Source organism: Erpetoichthys calabaricus, chromosome 4 (assembly GCF_900747795.2).
Source record: "Erpetoichthys calabaricus chromosome 4, fErpCal1.3, whole genome shotgun sequence".
Classification (NCBI taxonomy): Eukaryota; Metazoa; Chordata; class Cladistia; order Polypteriformes; family Polypteridae; genus Erpetoichthys; species Erpetoichthys calabaricus.
In genome coordinates this window covers 53689625-53708578 of record NC_041397.2, presented here as the reverse complement: position 1 = coordinate 53708578, position 18954 = coordinate 53689625, and the positions used below count along the sequence as shown (strand labels likewise).

The window sequence follows — 18954 nt, the reverse complement described above, 5'->3', positions numbered from 1 at the left end:
GTGAATCACTTTTTTATGCAAACACCTGTTTTATTTATTTTGTATTCTGGATGTGCTGTACTAGATTTTACACATCAGATTATAGAATTGCTAAATTTAATTTCATGCAATCATTTTTGTGTTTTTAGCAGGCAACCCGTATTGTGGTAGCAACACGGATGTATGCTGACTTTGCATCTGAAGCCACTTTTGACATTAAGGTAAGACTATTGTTTCCAGTATGTAATCAAGGCAGAATACCATAAGAGGAGAGTATCTATTTTGGGGACCGGAGGGTTTGTAGGTGATGTTGTGTTCTTGGCTTTAACAGACTGCTTTCTTGCATGCAGTGGAGTGGTTTGTATGAGAATTATTTATCCATCAGTTATTAAAGTTGTATAATCAATTTCAGAGTTGTATCAAAGTGAATAAAAGGCAATCTCCTTCAAATCTGAGGTCACTGGCCTTTACTAGGCTGCAAGTTAGCTGCACATAATGTGACCAACTGTTCAGGTTTTGGGCCTTACTACTTTTTTTTAGTTCAGTAACAATATATTTTACTGGCTCTTCTCTGATGCTACATTAGAAACCATAAGTTATGCTGGAAGCCACCTACACATTTCAGTTGTGTCCATGTTGTTGAGAAGGTTATGGTTGCACTTTCAATACAATGCCACCTTTCCGATGTTTCACTTTTTGTCTCCCTGGAACCAGAAGGGATGGAACTTTCTTCTGATTTTACTGTTAGACTTGGTTGCTCTCACTGAGCGTGTTTTTTGGGCTATATAAAGAGAAGAGGAGACTGTTAGCAACAGCAGCACCTCTTGCCTGTGAATGAAACTGCTTACTTTGGCTGAGCTGGTCGGGAAGCCCTCTGGCATGCATGCGTGGCAAAAATTAAAACGACAATCACTAAACTCTTAAGCATTGGTATGACTTTAGTCAGTTGTGTGAATAATTTTAATGTACAGTTAGGTCCATAAATATTTGGACAGAGACAACTTTTTTCTAATTTTGGTTCTGTACATTACCACAATGAATTTTAAATGAAACAACTGAGATGCAGTTGAAGTGCAGACTTTCAGCTTTAATTCAGTGGGGTGAACAAAACGATTGCATAAAAATGTGAGGCAACTAAAGCATTTTTTAGCACAATCCCTTCATTTCAGGAGCTCAAAAGTAATTGGACAATTGACTCAAAGGCTATTTCATGGGCAGGTGTGGGCAGGTCCGTTGTTATGTCATTATCAATTAAGCAGATAAAAGGCCTGGAGTTGATTTGAGGTGTGGTGCTTGCATGTGGAAGATTTTGCTATGAACACACAACATGCGGTCAAAGGAGCTCTCCATGCAGGTGAAAGAAGCCATCCTTAAGCTGCGAAAACAGAAAAAACCCATCCGAGAAATTGCTACAATATTACGAGTGGCAAAATCTACAGTTTGGTACATCCTGAGAAAGAAAGCAAGCACTAGTGAACTCAGCAACGCAAAAAGACCTGGACGTCCACTGAAGACAACAGTGGTGAATGATCGCAGAATCATTTCCATGGTGAAGAGAAACTCCTTCACAACAGCCAACCAAGTGAACAGCACTCTCCATGGTGTAGGTGTATCGATATCCAAGTCTACCATAAAGAGAAGACTGCATGAAAATAAATACAGAGGGTGCACTGCAAGGTGCAAGCCACTCATAAGCCTCAAAGAATAGAAAGGCTAGATTGGACTTTGCTAAAGAACATCTAAAAAAGCCAGCACAGTTCTGGAAAAACATTCTTTGGACAGATGAAACCAAGATCAACCTCTACCAGAATGATGGCAAGAAAAAAGTATGGAGAAGGCGTGGAACAGCTCATTATCCAAAGCATACCACATCATCTGTAAAACACGGTGGAGGCAGTGTGATGTCTTGGGCGTGCATGGCTGCCAGTGGCACTGGGACACTAGTGTTTATTGATGATGTGACACAGGACAGAAGCAGCCAAATGAATACTGAGGTGTTCAGAGACGTACTGTCTGCTCAAATCCAGCTAAATGCAGTCAAATCGATTGGGTGGCGTTTCATGATACAGATGGACAATGACCAAAAACATACAGCCAAAGCAACCCAGGAGTTTATTAAAGCAAAGAAGTGGAAAATTCTTGAATGTCAAATCAGTCACCTGATCTTAACCCAATTGAGCATGCCCATGAGTTCAAGACTTCAGGCTGTCTTTGCCAGCAAAGGGTTTTCAACCAAGTATTAGAAATGAACATTTTATTTCCAGTTCTTTAATTTGTCCAATTACTTTTGAGCCCCTGAAATGAAGGGATTGTGTTAAAAAAATGCTTTAGTTGCCTCACATTTTTATGCAATCATTTTGTTCACCCTACTGAATTAAAGCTGAAAGTCTGCACTTCAACTGCATCTGAGTTGTTTCATTTAAAATTCATTGTGGTAATGTACAGAACCAAAATTAGAAAAAAAGTTGTCTCTGTCCAAATATTTATGGACCTAACTGTATATCATATGCTGTATGCTGAGAAAAGCGCTATATGAATGTAATGAGTTGTTGTTGTTGTTATGTTGTATTAATGTGATTGCATGCTAAATCTCCCTGATAACTAAATAAAAATTTGCATGGTTATATATGTTTATGAATTAAAGTGATTAAATATTTTATATAGGGCAGTAAAGAAGTGTTTTTTTTTTTCTTGCTGCAGAAGTGTGACACTCACCGTCTTGAAGATGGTCCTCCTACCAAGTCGGTTCTGACACGAGAGGATGCTTTGAAATACTACAGAACAATGCAAGTGATCCGCCGCATGGAACTCAAGGCGGATCAGCTGTACAAGCAAAAAATTATTAGAGGCTTCTGTCATTTATATGATGGCCAGGTTTGTTTTCAGTCAGTGTTATACATTTTTACCAGGTTTACATAGGAAGATCAAAATCAGCTAATCTTAGTGATACATTAGCAATCATCTCCTAAATGAGATTAGTATAGTGTCAGTATAAGTAAAGATGTCACACTGGAGGCGGTCAATCAGAGTTACAATAAAAAACATGTTTGCCAAAATCAGTATCTTTGTCTTATCATTAAGGAAAATCTAAGAAAGCTTAGCAGAGCATACCTTGGCAGAAATTGTGAAAATGGAATAAATGTTTAATAATTCATACTGCATGATTTTCGTGGCACAAAATAGTATTGAAATAACATGTTGGTGTTTTTATGTTTCAGTCAAAGAGTTTGCATGTTTTCCCTTTATCTGTGTGGGTTTTTCCTCCCACAATCCAAAGACACGCATGTTAGATGAATAGGGAATGGTAATTTGGCCTTTGGGTAGGGGGTATGTGTTTTCACGCTGTGAAGGATTGGCGCCCTGCTCAGATGTTCCTTCTTTGCGCCTGATGCTTGTTGGGAAAGGCTCCAGCCCCCATGACCCTGCTCAGGATTAAGCGAGCTTAGGAAAGGGTATGGTATATTAATGGGTTAATTTGGGAACTGGAATCAACTGGAAATCCCAGTTGATTCTTGGGTTTGTCAGGAGTATGTTTTTGCTCCTACCCTGTGCAATGCTGGGTGATGTGCAGGGATATGGGGTCCAGCGGCTGTGGGGCATCTCATGGTGAAGAATGATTCACTGATCTTGACTTTGCCGATGAAGATGTGATCTATGCATTGTCAATGGTGGCTCTGATCAGAGCTTGTGAGCATCCTGGATAAAACCAAGATTCAGGCCTTTAATGACCTCTTGGGCACAGCCATCAGCAATGTGTTTTGTCTGCAGAGAGAGTGTTGACCACACTTGAGTCTTGAGTCCACAATTGAGTCTTTAGAGTCCTGGTGCTTTCTGTTTTGCTATATGGTTGTGAGACATGGACGCTGGACTCATTCAGTACTATGTCTCTTCCGAGAGTCCTAGGGTATGATTGGCTTGACGTTGTGTCGAATGAGCAGTTGCTCATGGAGTCCCAAATGAGGCACATTACCTGTATTGTGAGAGAGCATCAGTTATGGCACTACAGCCATGTGGCACGATTCCCACAAGGGTGATCCACCTCACAGGATTCTCATTGTTAAGGACCTGAGCAGCTGGACCAGGCCAAGAAGATTCCCATGTAACACCTGGCTGCTGCAGATAGATGGTAATTTTCAGAGGGTGGGACTGGACTGCGTGTCTGCCTGGAAGTTGCCAAATGGGATCCTGAGCTGTTTTGTCATGTGATGTTTGTGGCAGTGCACTGTAGCAGTGCATGCTCCCAGACCTGACCTAAGTTAATTTGCAGCTGTAAATTGTTCTTGTATGTGTTTGTGTGCCATGTGATGGACTGGCACCCCATTCAGGATTGGATCCTGCATTATGTCAATTACCTGCAGCATTTACACTGTCTCTGTGTGACCCTGAACTGGATTAGTAACTTGATGAAGATATATAGGTGGAAGCTGGCACCCTTAAAATATGAGCTCAAAGTGGTCAGCAAATTTAAAAAAAGATTAGCAAGATTGAAAAACTAGCAATTGTTTTATTAAATTATTTTGGTATGCAAGACTTAATTTTTTTACATTTTTTTTTAGGAAGCATGTGCAGTTGGAATTGAGTCAGGCATCAGGCTTACAGATCACTTAATCACTGCATATCGGTCCCATGGCTATACTTATACTCGAGGGGTGTCTGTACGTGAAATTTTGGCTGAACTTACAGGTAGGTTTTCACTGCTTCAGTGTCTTTTACAATTTGAAGTCCAAAACACTGTATTCTAGATGAGACCTTTCAAGTGCCTTATATAGCTTAAGTATTATCTTTCTTGTACTCCACACATTGTGCTGTATAATCAAACATATTATTACCCTTTATAATGCCTTCTATACAGTAACTAGTTGTAGTGTGACTAGGCTACTCCTAGTTTCCAGGGTGCTGTTTCAAGTTTTGTCCTTCCAACATGTGTTCAAGTCTAATATTCCTACATATAATACTTTACACATATTTAGATAGATAAATATACAGCACATTTCATGTGCCAGAAATCTGCACAAGCCTGTATTTTGCCCAGGTCTTCCTTTGATTTCTCTGATTCTACATTATCCATTCTTCAGCCTAGTTTTGTGTCATCTGAAAACCTAACCATCTTTTTTGTATTGTTTTCAGGACCATTTATGAATATTAAACAGATCACCAACACTAGTAATGATCCCTTGAAGATACATTTAACATCAGCCTAATTAGAAAAAAGTTCCTTTTGCGTTTGCTTTCAGTACTTGAGCCAATTTTGCACACATCTACATACTACACCTTGAATTCCCAACTCTTTAACACTAGAATTACCAGAGCCTACGAAAAAACTCGTAAATCCGTCCCACCTTAAATCGCGTCTTAAATCCGTTTGCGCCTCTCCGCCAGAGTCCTTTGTCATCTAAATGTGCTGATAAACACAAGCTACTAGCAGCCAGCTATTCCATCCCCCCACCGACTTAGAACGAATTTCTCCTAGCTCATGCCTTGCCTTGATTTTATTATCTGGGATTGAAGTGGAGTTTTAGAGTGGAAATAATATAGCGTTATTTGGAATACATGCATTTCATGTGTGTTCCGTTTCTATAGTAGTCTGTGCAAACACATTTTTAAAACAGGAACGTTTTTCATATTCTAATAGTAAATGACAAAATGTAGGCATAAACTATATAACGTATGAAGCCTGAAGTCCATATATCAAAGAAACACTTTCAGAAAAGGTACAAATAAGAGAACACGTGCGCTTTTATTCAAAAATATAACTGCACAAAAAAAAAAAGCCGCATTAGCATACTACCGCCCCCCCCCCCCCCCCCCAAAAGGGTTCTGACACACAAACGCTGGCGAAGCTGCCTTCTTCATATCCCACCGTCACTTGAAATCAGCAGTTCTTAGCATTGCACCACGTAAGCTGTCGTATTAACCACCAACTGTAACTTGCTTTCTTTATTCTTCGGTTATAGTCTTGAATAAAAGTGCACTTTTATTTATGTGAAAACAGCTGTGTCAGATGGGGTTGTATGGATTGATTCTGAATGCGACTGCGAGAATGAAAAGTGAATTAAAAAAAAAAAGCTAACCTTTACCAGTATCATAAGTTACACCGGCTGTTACAGACTGAAGTCAAATTTATGTTGTTATTCTAAAATTGTAAGAATAAGAGCAGTTCACTTCTCGAAGTGGAGCCGTGCGGGATCGAACTCGCCACCCTCTGATTCCCAGTCAGGAGCTGATACCATTACGCCACCGCGGCGGTTGTAGTAACAGTGTCAATGTGGCATGCTAACGCGGCTTTTTTTTTGTGCAGTTATATTTTTGAATAAAGGCGCACGTGTTCTCTTACTTGTACCTTTTGTGAAAGTGTTTCTTTGATATATGGACTTCAGGCTTCATACGTTATATAGTTTATGCCTACATTTTGTCATTTACTATTAGAATATGAAAAACGTTTCTGTTTTAAAAATGTGTTTGCACAGACTACTATAGAAACGGAACACACATGAAATGCGTGTATTCCAAATAACGCTATATTATTTCCACTCTAAAAATCCACTTCAATCCCAGATAATCAAATCAAGGCAAGGCATGAGCTAGGAGAAATTCGTTCTAAGTCGGTGGGGGGATGGAATTAGCTGGCTGCTAGTAGCTTGTGTTTATTAGCACATTTAGATGACAAAGGACTCTGGCGGAGAGGTGCAAACGGATTTAAGACGCGATTTAAGGTGGGACGGATTTACGAGTTTTTTCGTAGGCTCTGGTAATTCTAGTGTTAAGTTTGATTCTTAAACATTCATGTGGGACCTTATCAAATGTTTTTTGAAAATCAAGATACATAGGATCATATGCCCTTTCCTCATTGTATGCTTTTGCTGGTCCTTCATAGAATTTTAACATTATCGAAACATAGTCTCCTCTATTTAAATCCATACCGATTTGATCACTGTTATTCCATGTGAGACTCAATATTTTCCTTAATTTAGTCTGTTTATTTTTTGTAATGTATGTTAAGCTTACTGGCTTGTAATTACTTGGATTGTCCCAATTTTCCTTTTACATAATGGGGTAACACTTGGCAAGGTTCTATTCCAAAGGGATTTCTGCAGTGTGTATTAATATTTCAGAAATGGGCATCACAAGTTCATGTACGTGCTTACTAACTTTTTTAAGCGCTTTAGGATAAATGTCATCTAGTCCATTCAGTTTCTTTGAATTCAACCGTTATAATCCAAGCAGTACTTCTGTCTGTCTCTGCTGTTTCCATATCACTTGGTATCTCCTTGATAGTCCCTGTCACTGTAGCTGCTGTGGGGTTATTGACTTTTTCATATGTGAGAACTTCAGAAAAATTTCACTGTCAGTATGTTTTTATTTGTCCTTACCTAAGTGCTTTACCTCTTCCTTGACAGTACTTTTACAACTAAATTACTAAAAGAATCTGTGGGTCATCTTTCACCTTTTTCACATCTTACACTTTTTCTCTAGTTGTCCTTTAGCTTTCCTTATGTACATTTTAACTGTTCAGAATTCCTATGGTAAGCAGAGTATAGAAACCTGTTTTTCTCAAGCAGTGTCATTTTTAGAACACCTGATGTATGAATCAGAGAAAGTACCTTATGCTGCTGTTGTGGTATTTAAATCAGAAGTTGGCGAAAGAAAAGGAGAGCGTTTATTCATGGTGTTTAAATTGGTCAGAAATAAGGTTTATAGATGTGGTGAGGTGCAGAGGACAGAAAGATACGGAAGAAGATGATCCGCTGTGGCGACCCCTAACGGGAGCAGCCGAAAGAAGAAGAGTATAGTCAACTCCAACCATAAGCCAGCCTGGAAAGAGCACCTTGGCTGTATTAATTTTGTAGTATGATTTTGTGTGTGTGTATATGTATATATGTGTGTGTGTAATATATACATATAAATATAAATAAAACACAAAAACAATTCATTATTTTATTTATTTTTTTTACTAATTTCGGCATCTTGTTACTCTAGGCACGCTGTTCTGCAGTACATCTATATTTTGCATGTGTGATACACGTGACTTCCACAATCAGTATTTTTCTAATTTTTAATTGTTTGTATAGTCATTTAAGAAACTGACCCTTTTTCTACTGCATTGCTCTACTTTTTGTTAAATGGGTGTCATTTTAAACACATCTCCAGGTCCCTAAAAGTATCTCTTTCTTCCTTATCCTGCTGCATTTCACTCTTGAACTAGAGAGCACTGATTTTTCAGTTTTATATTAAAACTGAGCAGTTTTCATCATAGCAAACAAAAGCTGGTTTCCTTTCTTATTAAATATACTGAGAAAGAAAATGCCATATTTCTGATAATTTCCTTTTTACTATTGTAATGGCTTTAAAAATCGCCATTTTAAAGGCCATTTTCAGTGTCAGGAAATCATACAACCGAGACATGTCTATAGGGACTTTTAGCTTGACTCAATTCCAGAAACTAAGGCTTAATGAAAAGTAAATATTAAGGTTACACGTTATATTTTGGCTGAATCTGTGAAGGGGGAAAAGAATCCCATTTAGTTTAATCCTATATGATATCCTTTGGCCACTGCTGCCCAGACTTAGCACTCAAATGCCGTCCCACTCAACAAGTTTATCAGATTAGGCAGCACTGCAATATCTACCTTTCTATATTCTTCATTTTTTTTAATTATAAATTATGTTGTCGTCTTGGTTTTAAAAAATTTTTTTACTTGGCGGAATTTAAGTTACTGTTATTGAAAATGTTTGCCAAATAAAAAATGAGTAGAAAATACTTAAATGTCATTTACATTGCAACATTTAATACATTTGGTTAACTCCGTTTTCTAAACACAAATAGACTCCCCGTGCCTTGACTTAAAATACAGATGAACGGATCATTTGGACATAAGGACGAGAAAGGCACATAGCGAAGTGGAGGGCTGGAGTAGAGGGCAGGGGCAATCTTCATTGTGAAAACATTTTCTGATTAGAATTAAAGTTCAAAATGGTTGTTCTATGATACATTTTAAAATATTAATCTTGTATAGTAGAAAATGTACATTTTAAGCAAAATATTGTTTATATTTTGTGCTGTTTTTATTTTTCTAATAGAAGGAGTCAAAGTGAATAAACATTTTTTTTTCTCCTGATTATCAAAGGAAGAAGAGGTGGATGTGCCAAGGGAAAGGGTGGCTCAATGCACATGTATGCTAAAAATTTCTATGGTGGCAATGGTATTGTAGGTGCACAGGTAAACAAAATGTTTGGGTTTTTTTTGCGCTGTAAATGTAGCATTGTCAGCATTGTTTGCAGGGAAGGAGGCAGGCCTTGATAGATCGACTTTTCATTACAGAGCTTACATGTCCTGATGTATAGCCATTTTCAGAGTATTCATTAAAGAAAATTGATAATTACTGTGAAACCATTTGTCTATTTTGCCAGATCGAAGGATTCCACCACCTACATCATTTTCGCTTATTTTTGATATCTTGCTGCTTTTTATAGGGTCATCCAGTGTTGCCTCTTCTTAATACATTCTATAAATTAGTTAATGGAACTAACTTACTTTATGGATGGCAGTAGGTTGCCTTCAGATTGAAACGTTTTATTTGTTCTTTAAGTTGAGCTTGTCAGCTCACAAAAACGGAAAGAGTTCATTTGTGATAAAAACAAACAACAAATCTTTTGATGTAGTAACTAAACAAATGGGAATTATATAAAACTAGCTGTGTAAGCCTGTGCTGTAAAAAGCCTGGGCTCCTAGAAACCATGGATAATGCATCAGTTGTGCATTAGCGGCTATGTGAGTTTCTCTCACCTCAGAGATTTTGTTTTGTCGATGTGCTCGCCTCGCTTGTGTATTAGCAGCTAAGTGAGTTTCTCTCTACTCTTGTGTTTTCTTTGAGCTTCATGCTGTAGCCTCGCACTTCTGGGCCGGACAGATACACACTTCCACTCATAGACGTTTATATATAAGATAAGGTTGACCTCCTAGTTGTGATTTAAGTGTTAAGGATGTTACATACTGTAACACCCTTGTCTGATGTGTGGTTTATACTTGATGCTAATTTGTTTTCAGATTTATTTGAATCCATGTTGCTGTTGTCAGAAGAGTAAAATTCAAAATCATAGTATATAATTGGAGACAAAGTATCTCTCTCTCTCTCTCTCTATATATCTCTTTTTAAAACACTTAAAAGCTGGAGTCAGGGTCATAAGTGTTCCTTTAATGTTATAATAAATAATTATAATATCAATTATTATAAGTAAGTATTAAATTGATCACAGCACTGACAATTGTTTACATTTGCTGTACTTGACCTTCATTTCTGAAATGAATTTCCCAATGCAGGCATAGTTTAACGGCCTCAGTAGGAGCAGTTAGTCAGTGTTAGTCTTTGTGCTAATCAGTGATGCTTTACACAGGGGCTTTGAAATTAAGAGTAAAATAAGACGCACATCATTTTGTTAAGTACCCAGTCATGGACTGACACCCTGTTTATAACTCTCAGTACCTCCTTTCCAAGGCTACCAGAATAGGCCCCAGCTCCTTTCAACCCTAAATAGGATTATCTGTATTCAAGAAAGTTTTATGTTTATGTTCTTTTGTGAAACAGGTACCTCTGGGTGCAGGAGTTGCTTTGGCCTGCAAATATAAAGGAACTGATGAAGTCTGTGTGAGTCTGTATGGAGATGGTGCAGCTAACCAGGTAACACTTCATAATTAAAATGTTGTGATTTGTCCGTGAAAACCTTCGTTTTTCTGATATCATGTCTCATGTAGATCAATCTTATGCTTATTTTCAATTTTTTTGGGATTTTTGTATTGCTAGGCCATACTTTATTTGTTGTAGTTACTGTCAATAGATGGTGCTCAGCTTTTCTTTCGTTTGGCAGTATATTATGCTTGGATACTTGAACAATTCACATTATCATCACTGTCACTCAATTAATCCTTAAACTGCCTTTACAGCTTTTCTTTTCCCACTCATGAGTATTGCTCAGTTACCATAAAGTGTCAAAGTATAGAAATATTTGTTTTTTTACAGCATGATGTTATATCATCCACCAAGTGGCAGCAGAATACTGTCCCAGGAGAGATTTGCAGTCAACACTGTAAAATGTATCCTACAATTTCATCCCGATTTGTGGTTAACCATTCTAGCATATAATTCTGAGCCAAAGTCACGCTCTTGCTTAACATCAAGGAGGTTAAAAGAAATATGCATGACCTAATTGTCTATGGGATGATGTAAACCAGTAAACACCGTGTTGAGTTTAGAACACCTGAAATGGCAACCCAACTCTGAAACGGCCCTAAGTCCTGTAGTAAGCACTTCCATTTGAATATGATTGTTTATTTTAAAGAACTTCTAAAAATCTATTAAATGCATTAATCCCAAGTATTATACTGTAAGGTTATCAACGGTGCTGTTCATAGATACTAATCTTTGTAATGGGGAAAGTATTGGAATATATAGTAGTTGATGTTGCTGTCTTTTTAAACTTGTAGTCTTTTTATCTCCTTACATTTCAATTGGACACTATATTGTTGTCATTTTTGTTAAAAAATAATTGAAGCAGCAGTGTTAAATGATTGATTGGCATTTTTGGCATACTGAAACATTTTTCTTGATATTAATTAATAGGGTCAGATATTTGAAACCTATAATATGGCATCTCTTTGGAAGCTACCATGCATCTTTATTTGTGAAAATAACAAGTATGGAATGGGCACATCAGTGGAACGAGCAGCAGCCAGCACAGATTATTACAAGAGAGGAGATTTCATACCTGGCATTAGAGTAAGTTTTCTCTTTTTTTAATACATTTAATGTTTCTTAGCAATCCATATTACTAACTGAGAATGCTAAACCGGATGTACTCAGGGACATCCGGCCATGGGCCGTGGCCACAAAAGACGTACTGCGCAGGCACCCCACAAACCCACAATCCTCCCCCCCCCCCACAAGCAACGGAAACCGGCCGGATGGAATGCAACGTAAACGCACGAAGCCACTGCACACGAAACGGGACACACACAAAGAAAAGGATTGAGACCCACGACACCCAAAGCCCCCCTCCAGTAACTGAAATAAGAAATGAGGCCACGCGCCCCTAGGACACCAAAAACAAAGGAGTCACACGCAGGCACACATAGCACACGAAACGGTTCGCACACAAAAAGGACGATTCAGCCCCACGACACACAAACACCACCTCCACTAACAGAAATAAAAACTCAGGCAACAAGCCCCCAGCACACAAAAAAAAAAACAAGCCGCGAGCGCCACACAAAGCCCATTGGACACGAAACGGGACAGACTACGGACATAGCACGCGAAATGTACACAAAAAGGACGATTCAGACCCACGACCACACTAACGATTGCGCCAGTTAGCTGACAGCGCATTCAATAATAAGTCCACTTTTCATGAAAATTCATTGGGATTAATGAATGTCATTTGCAATCATTGTCATTCACTTAACTTCCCTGAAGAAACAAATGGCAATACAAGTAATGAATTTACACGTTGCTGTCAAAAAAGTCAAATTACACTGCCTCCTTTACATTCATATCCTGCATATCTACAGAAGCTTCTAACTAACGAAGTACCTGAAAGTAAAAACTTTATGAACTGCATTACATCCTACAATAGTTCATTTGATTTTGCATCTACCAGAGTAAATATCAGGTCACCAAAAGGCAATGACCCATACTGCTTTCGCATATGTGGACAAATATTACATCGCATTGGAACAGTGCACCCTGAAACAAATCAAGAACGCAAATATGCACAAATCACGTCGGCACCTACAAAGCGCTTCTGAAACCGCGGAAGAAAAAATGTCTCGGCTCCAAAAACACATGTCACTCCTTATTCCAAATACTGGTCCCAATCACAGAAACATCGGTATCTACTATGACAATGCACGTGACATCCGTCTTGCCACACTATTAATTATAGATGAATGTACAATGGCATCCAGTCACTTACTCAACACCATTGATAAACTTCTACAAACGTTGATGAATAATAATATTCCCTTTGCGGGAAAGGTACTTTTATTAGGAGGAGATTTTAGACCGTGCTTAACTATTACTCCACTTACAATGCGCTCAGCTATTGTTCAGTCCACCTTAAAATACGCGGACAATTGGCATTGCGTTGATGAATAATAATATTCCCTTTGGAGGAAAGGTACTTTTATTAGGAGTAGATTTTAGACAGTGCTTACCTATTGCTCCACATGCCATGCGCTCTATTATTCAGTCCACCTTAAAATACGCGACGACGTCATAGAAACAACACGAGACCGAACTACAATACATATACAGGCGCGAGACCTGATTGGTGATAATACGAAGAAACGAACAGTCCGCATATTAATAGTGAGTTCGATCCTACTTATTACTTATCCATATTCCTAACGATAAAGATCAAACAAGTCATCAATTCACGATCACGGATACAAAACTAGATGGCTCGAGTAACAGGACCACAAACACGAACCCGCATCAAAAAAAAAAATTCACCTTGGCGCGCTTCTAAAACCGCGGAACAAAAAATGTTACGCGAACAATTGGCATTGCTTTCTAAAGATACACTTGCTACAAAACATGCGATTTCCAGATCCCGAATATAACAATTGGTTATTACAACTAGAACATTGTACACTCACCAATACAGATGGACTTCACCCAGATATTATTACAATTCCTCAACCCTTCATCTGCGACGACTTACTTACGGAGATATTTGGAACAGCGGTCTCATTAGACCAAATGCCCCTTTTAACACAACGAAGTATATTATGTCCAAAAAATATTACTGTTGATCACATTAGTAACCAGGTCATTTCATTACTTCCTGGAGAGTCACACCTCTTTCTAAGCTCTGACAAAGTTGACTCTGATGACGACAATGACCATCTTAATTTCCCCTTAGCATATTTGAACACTATTAACCCAGCCGGATTACCACAACACAATCTTAGCCTTAAAAACGGAACAATACTCATGCTATTAAGAAACCTTAACACTAAACAGGGTTTATGCAATGGTACACGTTTAGTCGTCTACACCATAACACACAATGTTAATTCAAGCAACAGTTCTTACAGGATAACATGCTAACAATACTGTTCTAATTCCTAAAATTGACCTTACAAGTTCTGACCTGGAATTACCTTTTACACTTAAACGGAAACAATTCCCCATTAAACCTGCCTTTGCCATGACCATCAACAAATCACAAGGACAAACCATGCACAAGGTTGGCATCTACCTATCTGAGCCCGTTTTTGTACATGGACAACTTTATGTGGCCTTCTCACAACTTCGACGTTCATCTGACGTTAAAGTTAAGGTCATAAATACTCCATGCCAAGGAAAACTCATTCAAGGACAAGACACCATCTTTACTACTAATGTTGTTTACAAAGAAATTTTCCAATAAACCTTTACACTGTGCCAAACACTTTATTGTTTGCTTCCTATCTGCGTCATCTACACCTTCACACTATGCTATATCTCATTCATACATCACGCTCTTTGTAATTTCCCAACACCAGGGGTTGGCGAGCGAAGCGAGCAGGGGGCGGAGCTCCCTAGTGTATATATAATAATGAAGCAAATTGTATTTCATTTATAAAGGTTCATCTGACAGTATTGAGATACCCCTTCCCACCCAGACAGAATCAAGATAATAAAATACTTATTAACACTAGAATCCCTGAAGCCTTTGAAAAAAGTTGTAATGCCGGGCCACCTTAAATCCCTTTGCACCTCTTCATCAGCGTGTTTGTTTTGCAAATGTGTCAAATCAGCGCAAGTAGCCTGATACCCCATTCCCCACTGACACAGCTGAAGTTCTCCCAGCTCAAGTCTGTTTATCTGGGTGTAAGGTGTCTGGGATTGTATAGGGTAAATAATTTATTTGGAATACATATATTTCATGTGTGTTCTGTGTCTACAACAATCTGTGTAAATGTAGGATTACAGGAAATGCAAGGCAAGAAATGTTAAACACATAACTAAAACAGAAACTTTTTTCATTCCAATTATTAAATAAACACTTTCACAAAAGGTATAACTAAACAAGTTTGTTGTTATTCAAGCATATAACCAAAGAAAAAGAAATCATTCAATTTACATGTTGCTGTCAATGCATAAAAACCCAAGGTAAGAACTGCTGCCTTGTAATCAACAGGTTGCGGTCGAGCCCGGGCTCTCACCATTTTGTTTAGTGAGCTATTATTATTAATATATAAAAAAGTACATCTGAATAGAGTCTAACACTCAGTGTAAATTTTTGCTACTGGTAAAAGTTAGTTGTTTTTTTTTTTTTTATTCTGTTTTATTCACACATTGACGTTCATATGGTATGACAAACTTGCCCCTTCCTCTCTGGGTTGATGGCGTTTTATCTCCATTCTTTTCACAAGAGCAGCGATGACCAACTGTGATAACTGTGATTGATGCCTGGTCAGAGCTATTTGTTGTACTGGCAATCAAAGATATGATGCCTCATGACCACTATAAGACTATCATGCAACATTTGTGCTTTGACAACAGACACCCATGCAGAATGTGTGAAAAACAGATTTGCTGTGATATACGACATCTGGCAACATTTTGTTGAAAACTGTGTTTTGAGTTACAAACCAGGGCAACATATTACTGTTGATGAGTAACTGTTTCCAGCCACGGTCCTTTGTCCTTTCTTGCACTCCATGTCAACCATGCCTGACAAATTTGGCATAAAGTTGTGGATTGCGGGAGATTTGGAGACAAAGTACATGTGCAGTGCCACTCCTTATTTAGGAAAAGATATCAGTCATTCAATGGGAGAAAGACTTTCCCAGACACTCTGGTCATAAAGCTTATGGAGCCGTTTCTGGACAAAGGCATAACTGTAGCAACCGAGAGCTTCTTCACATCAGTACCATGCTGACGGTGTATGCTACCAAAAAGAAGTCTGTCTGCATTCTCAGTACCATGTACCATAACATGGAGACTGGGCAAGATTGGGGAAAAAAACATGTTCAAATGACAATGTTTTCAAATAATATTTTCATTCATCTATAAACACTTTCGCTAAAGTATAACGAAACAAGTATGCTTTTACTCAAGATTAAAACTGAATAAATAAAATGCAAGTGACAACAATATACCAAGAAGACACGATTCACCAGCGTTTGTGTGTCTGCTTATATCCGTTCAGCGATATCTTTTACAAGTATCAAAATTTTACACCAGGTTTTACAGACTTAAATGAAATAAATGTTTTTATTATATAATAGAATAATCATAATAGCAGCTCACTACTCACAACAGGGACAGTCCGGACTCAAAACCACAAACTCTTGATTATGAAGCAGTAGTTCCTACTTCTGCACCAGCCAAGCAGACATTTCAATTTTGTGTCGATTGATATTTGGGCTTGGGTTTTTACTCATTGACAGCAACATGTAAATTGAATGATTTCTTTTTCTTTGGTTGTATTCATGAATAAAAACGTGTTTATTTGATATTTTGATTTCAGTCTTCACATTAGCATTTTGTTATTACTATAACATGGAAATAAGTTTGTTTTAGTTATGTGTTCAAAATTTCTTACCTTTATTTCCTGTCCTCCTACGTTTACCCAGATCGTTGTAGACACGGAACACACATGAAATGTGTGTATTCCAAATAATGATGTATTATTTACCCTATACAGTTCCAGGCACCTCACACCCAGATAAACAGACTTGAGCTCTGAGAATTTTGCGTCTCACTTCAGCTGCATCACTGGGGGATGAGATAGCAGGCTTCTTGCTGCCTGTGTTGATTGACACATTTCCAAAACAAAGATACTGATGAAGAGGTGTGAAAGAATTTAAGGTGGTTCATCATAATGGATTTTTTTTGAAGGCTTCAGGAATTCTAGAGTTTTCATTCACTAGATGGCAGCAGAACACTATCTTGAACATTACTTAGGGTTAAAAATGTAAAGTGAATCATTACATATCACCCTGACTCTGGTTAGCTGTTGTTGCATAAAATTTCAAGCATGTGTTACACTGGGGATTAATGCAGAGCATGTTAAGCAGGAGTTATGCCAAAGCATATCAAGAGTAGTAAAAAGATGTTTTTTGCAAAGGAGAATTTGTCCTGAATAGTTGAGAGTGATTTGTACGATACTGAATTTTCAGCCAAGTTAAACAGTGCCAAGAACATATTGAGAATAAATGTAGTTTATTCCAAGTTGACTTACATTCATTGTAAGAATGTCTAATTGAAAGCATGCATCTCTCAATACTGTCTTAGACTGAATTAGATAGCACTGTTTTGTAAGTGCTGATACAGTTTTAAGTTTGTTGTATTACAGTGATTCTGTAGTAGTGAGTGAATAACAGGAAAGTGAGGTTTCTTTTACCAAAAACTCAGAAACTTACCAAAGACAGAATATTTTAATAAAATAATGTATTTAAAGTTAATTTCATTTTTTAAACAAATTTAAATAGTGTTAATCTGCAGATCCCTGAAAGTGTCCATAAGAAGTGTGTTTCATACTTTAAATATTATATACAGTGGATTCAGTAAATATTCAAATCCCTTCACTTTCTGCCCATTTTAATGTGTTGTAGATTTAATTTGAAATGGATAACTTTGCCATTTTTGCCCTTAAGCCTGCGCTCAATAACCCATACTGAATAAAACTGAAACTGTTTTCACAAAGGTTAGAATATATATATACAGTGGGTACGGAAAGTATTTAGACCCCCTTCAATTTTTCACTCTTTGTTATATTGCAGCCATTTGCTAAAATCATTTAAATTAATTTTTTTTCCTCATTAATGTACACACAGCACCCCATACTGACAGACAAAAAAAAGAATTTTTGAAATTGTTGCAGATTTATTAAAAAAGAAAAACTGAAATATCACATGGTCCTAAGTATTCAGACCCTTTGCTCAGTATTTAGTAGAAGCACCCTTTTGAGCTAATACAGCCATGAGTCTTCTTGGGAAAGATGCAACAAGTTTTTCACACCTGGATTTGGGGATCCTCTGCCATTCCCTCCTTGCAGATCCTCTCCAGTTCTGTCAGGTTGGATGGTAAACGTTGGTGGACAGCCATTTTTAGGTCTCTCCAGAGATGCTCAATTGGGTTTAAGTCAGGGCTCTGGCTGGGCCATTCAAGAACAGTCACAGAGTTGTTGTAAAGCCACTCCTTCGTTATTTTAGCTGTGTGCTTAGGGTCATTGTCTTGTTGGAAGGTAAACCTTCAGCCCAGTCTGAGGTCCTTAGCACTCTGGAGAAGGTTTTTGTCCAGGATATCCCTGTACTTGGTCGCATTCATCTTTCCCTCGATTGCAACCAGTCGTCCTGTCCCTGCAGCTGAAAAACACCCCCACAGCATGATGCTGCCACCTCCATGCTTCACTGTGGGGACTGTATTGGACAAGTGATGAGCAGTGCCTGGTTGTCTCCACACATACCGCTTAGAATTAAGGCCATAAAGTTCTATCTTGGTCTCATCAGACCAGAGAATCTTATTTCTCACCATCTCAGAGTCCTTCAGGTGTCTTTTAGCAAACTCCATGCGGGCTGTTGTGTCTTGCACAGGCTTTTTTCCATATTTAAAGAAAACAGGCTTTTTTCCATATTTAAAGTTTATTAAAAAGAATATACAACAACAACAACAACATTTATTTATATAGCACATTTCCATACAAAAAGTAGCTCAAAGTGCTTTACATAATGAAGAAAAGAAAAATAAAATACAAAATTAAAATAAGACAACATTAGTTAACATAGAAAAGGAGTAAGGTCCGATGGCCAGGGTGGACAGAAAAAAAAAAAAAAAAACTCCAGAAGGCTGGAGAAAAAAATATAGCCTAATTACCTTTGAAAATCTAATTGGTATTAATAATCTTCTGCTGTGCATTTTCTAAACCCACTTTACCTTGAGCAAGTTGACGTGGAAGCCTGTCATAACAAGTATAGGGTAAAAGCAG

The 18954-nt window shown here is 37.9% G+C and overlaps 1 protein-coding gene across 2 annotated transcripts in view; it reads left to right on the top strand.

The window, feature by feature from the left end:
- LOC114650034 (pyruvate dehydrogenase E1 component subunit alpha, mitochondrial) overlaps positions 1–18954 on the top strand; it is a 42596-nt gene that overhangs the window by 9841 nt on the left and 13801 nt on the right. For both annotated transcript variants that reach the window (XM_028799469.2, XM_028799470.2), the window contains 6 exons: positions 129–200; positions 2680–2853; positions 4536–4662; positions 9105–9196; positions 10563–10655; positions 11595–11750. In XM_028799469.2, the coding sequence (XP_028655302.1) occupies positions 129–200; positions 2680–2853; positions 4536–4662; positions 9105–9196; positions 10563–10655; positions 11595–11750 (714 nt within the window). The remainder of the gene's footprint in view (positions 1–128; positions 201–2679; positions 2854–4535; positions 4663–9104; positions 9197–10562; positions 10656–11594; positions 11751–18954) is intronic.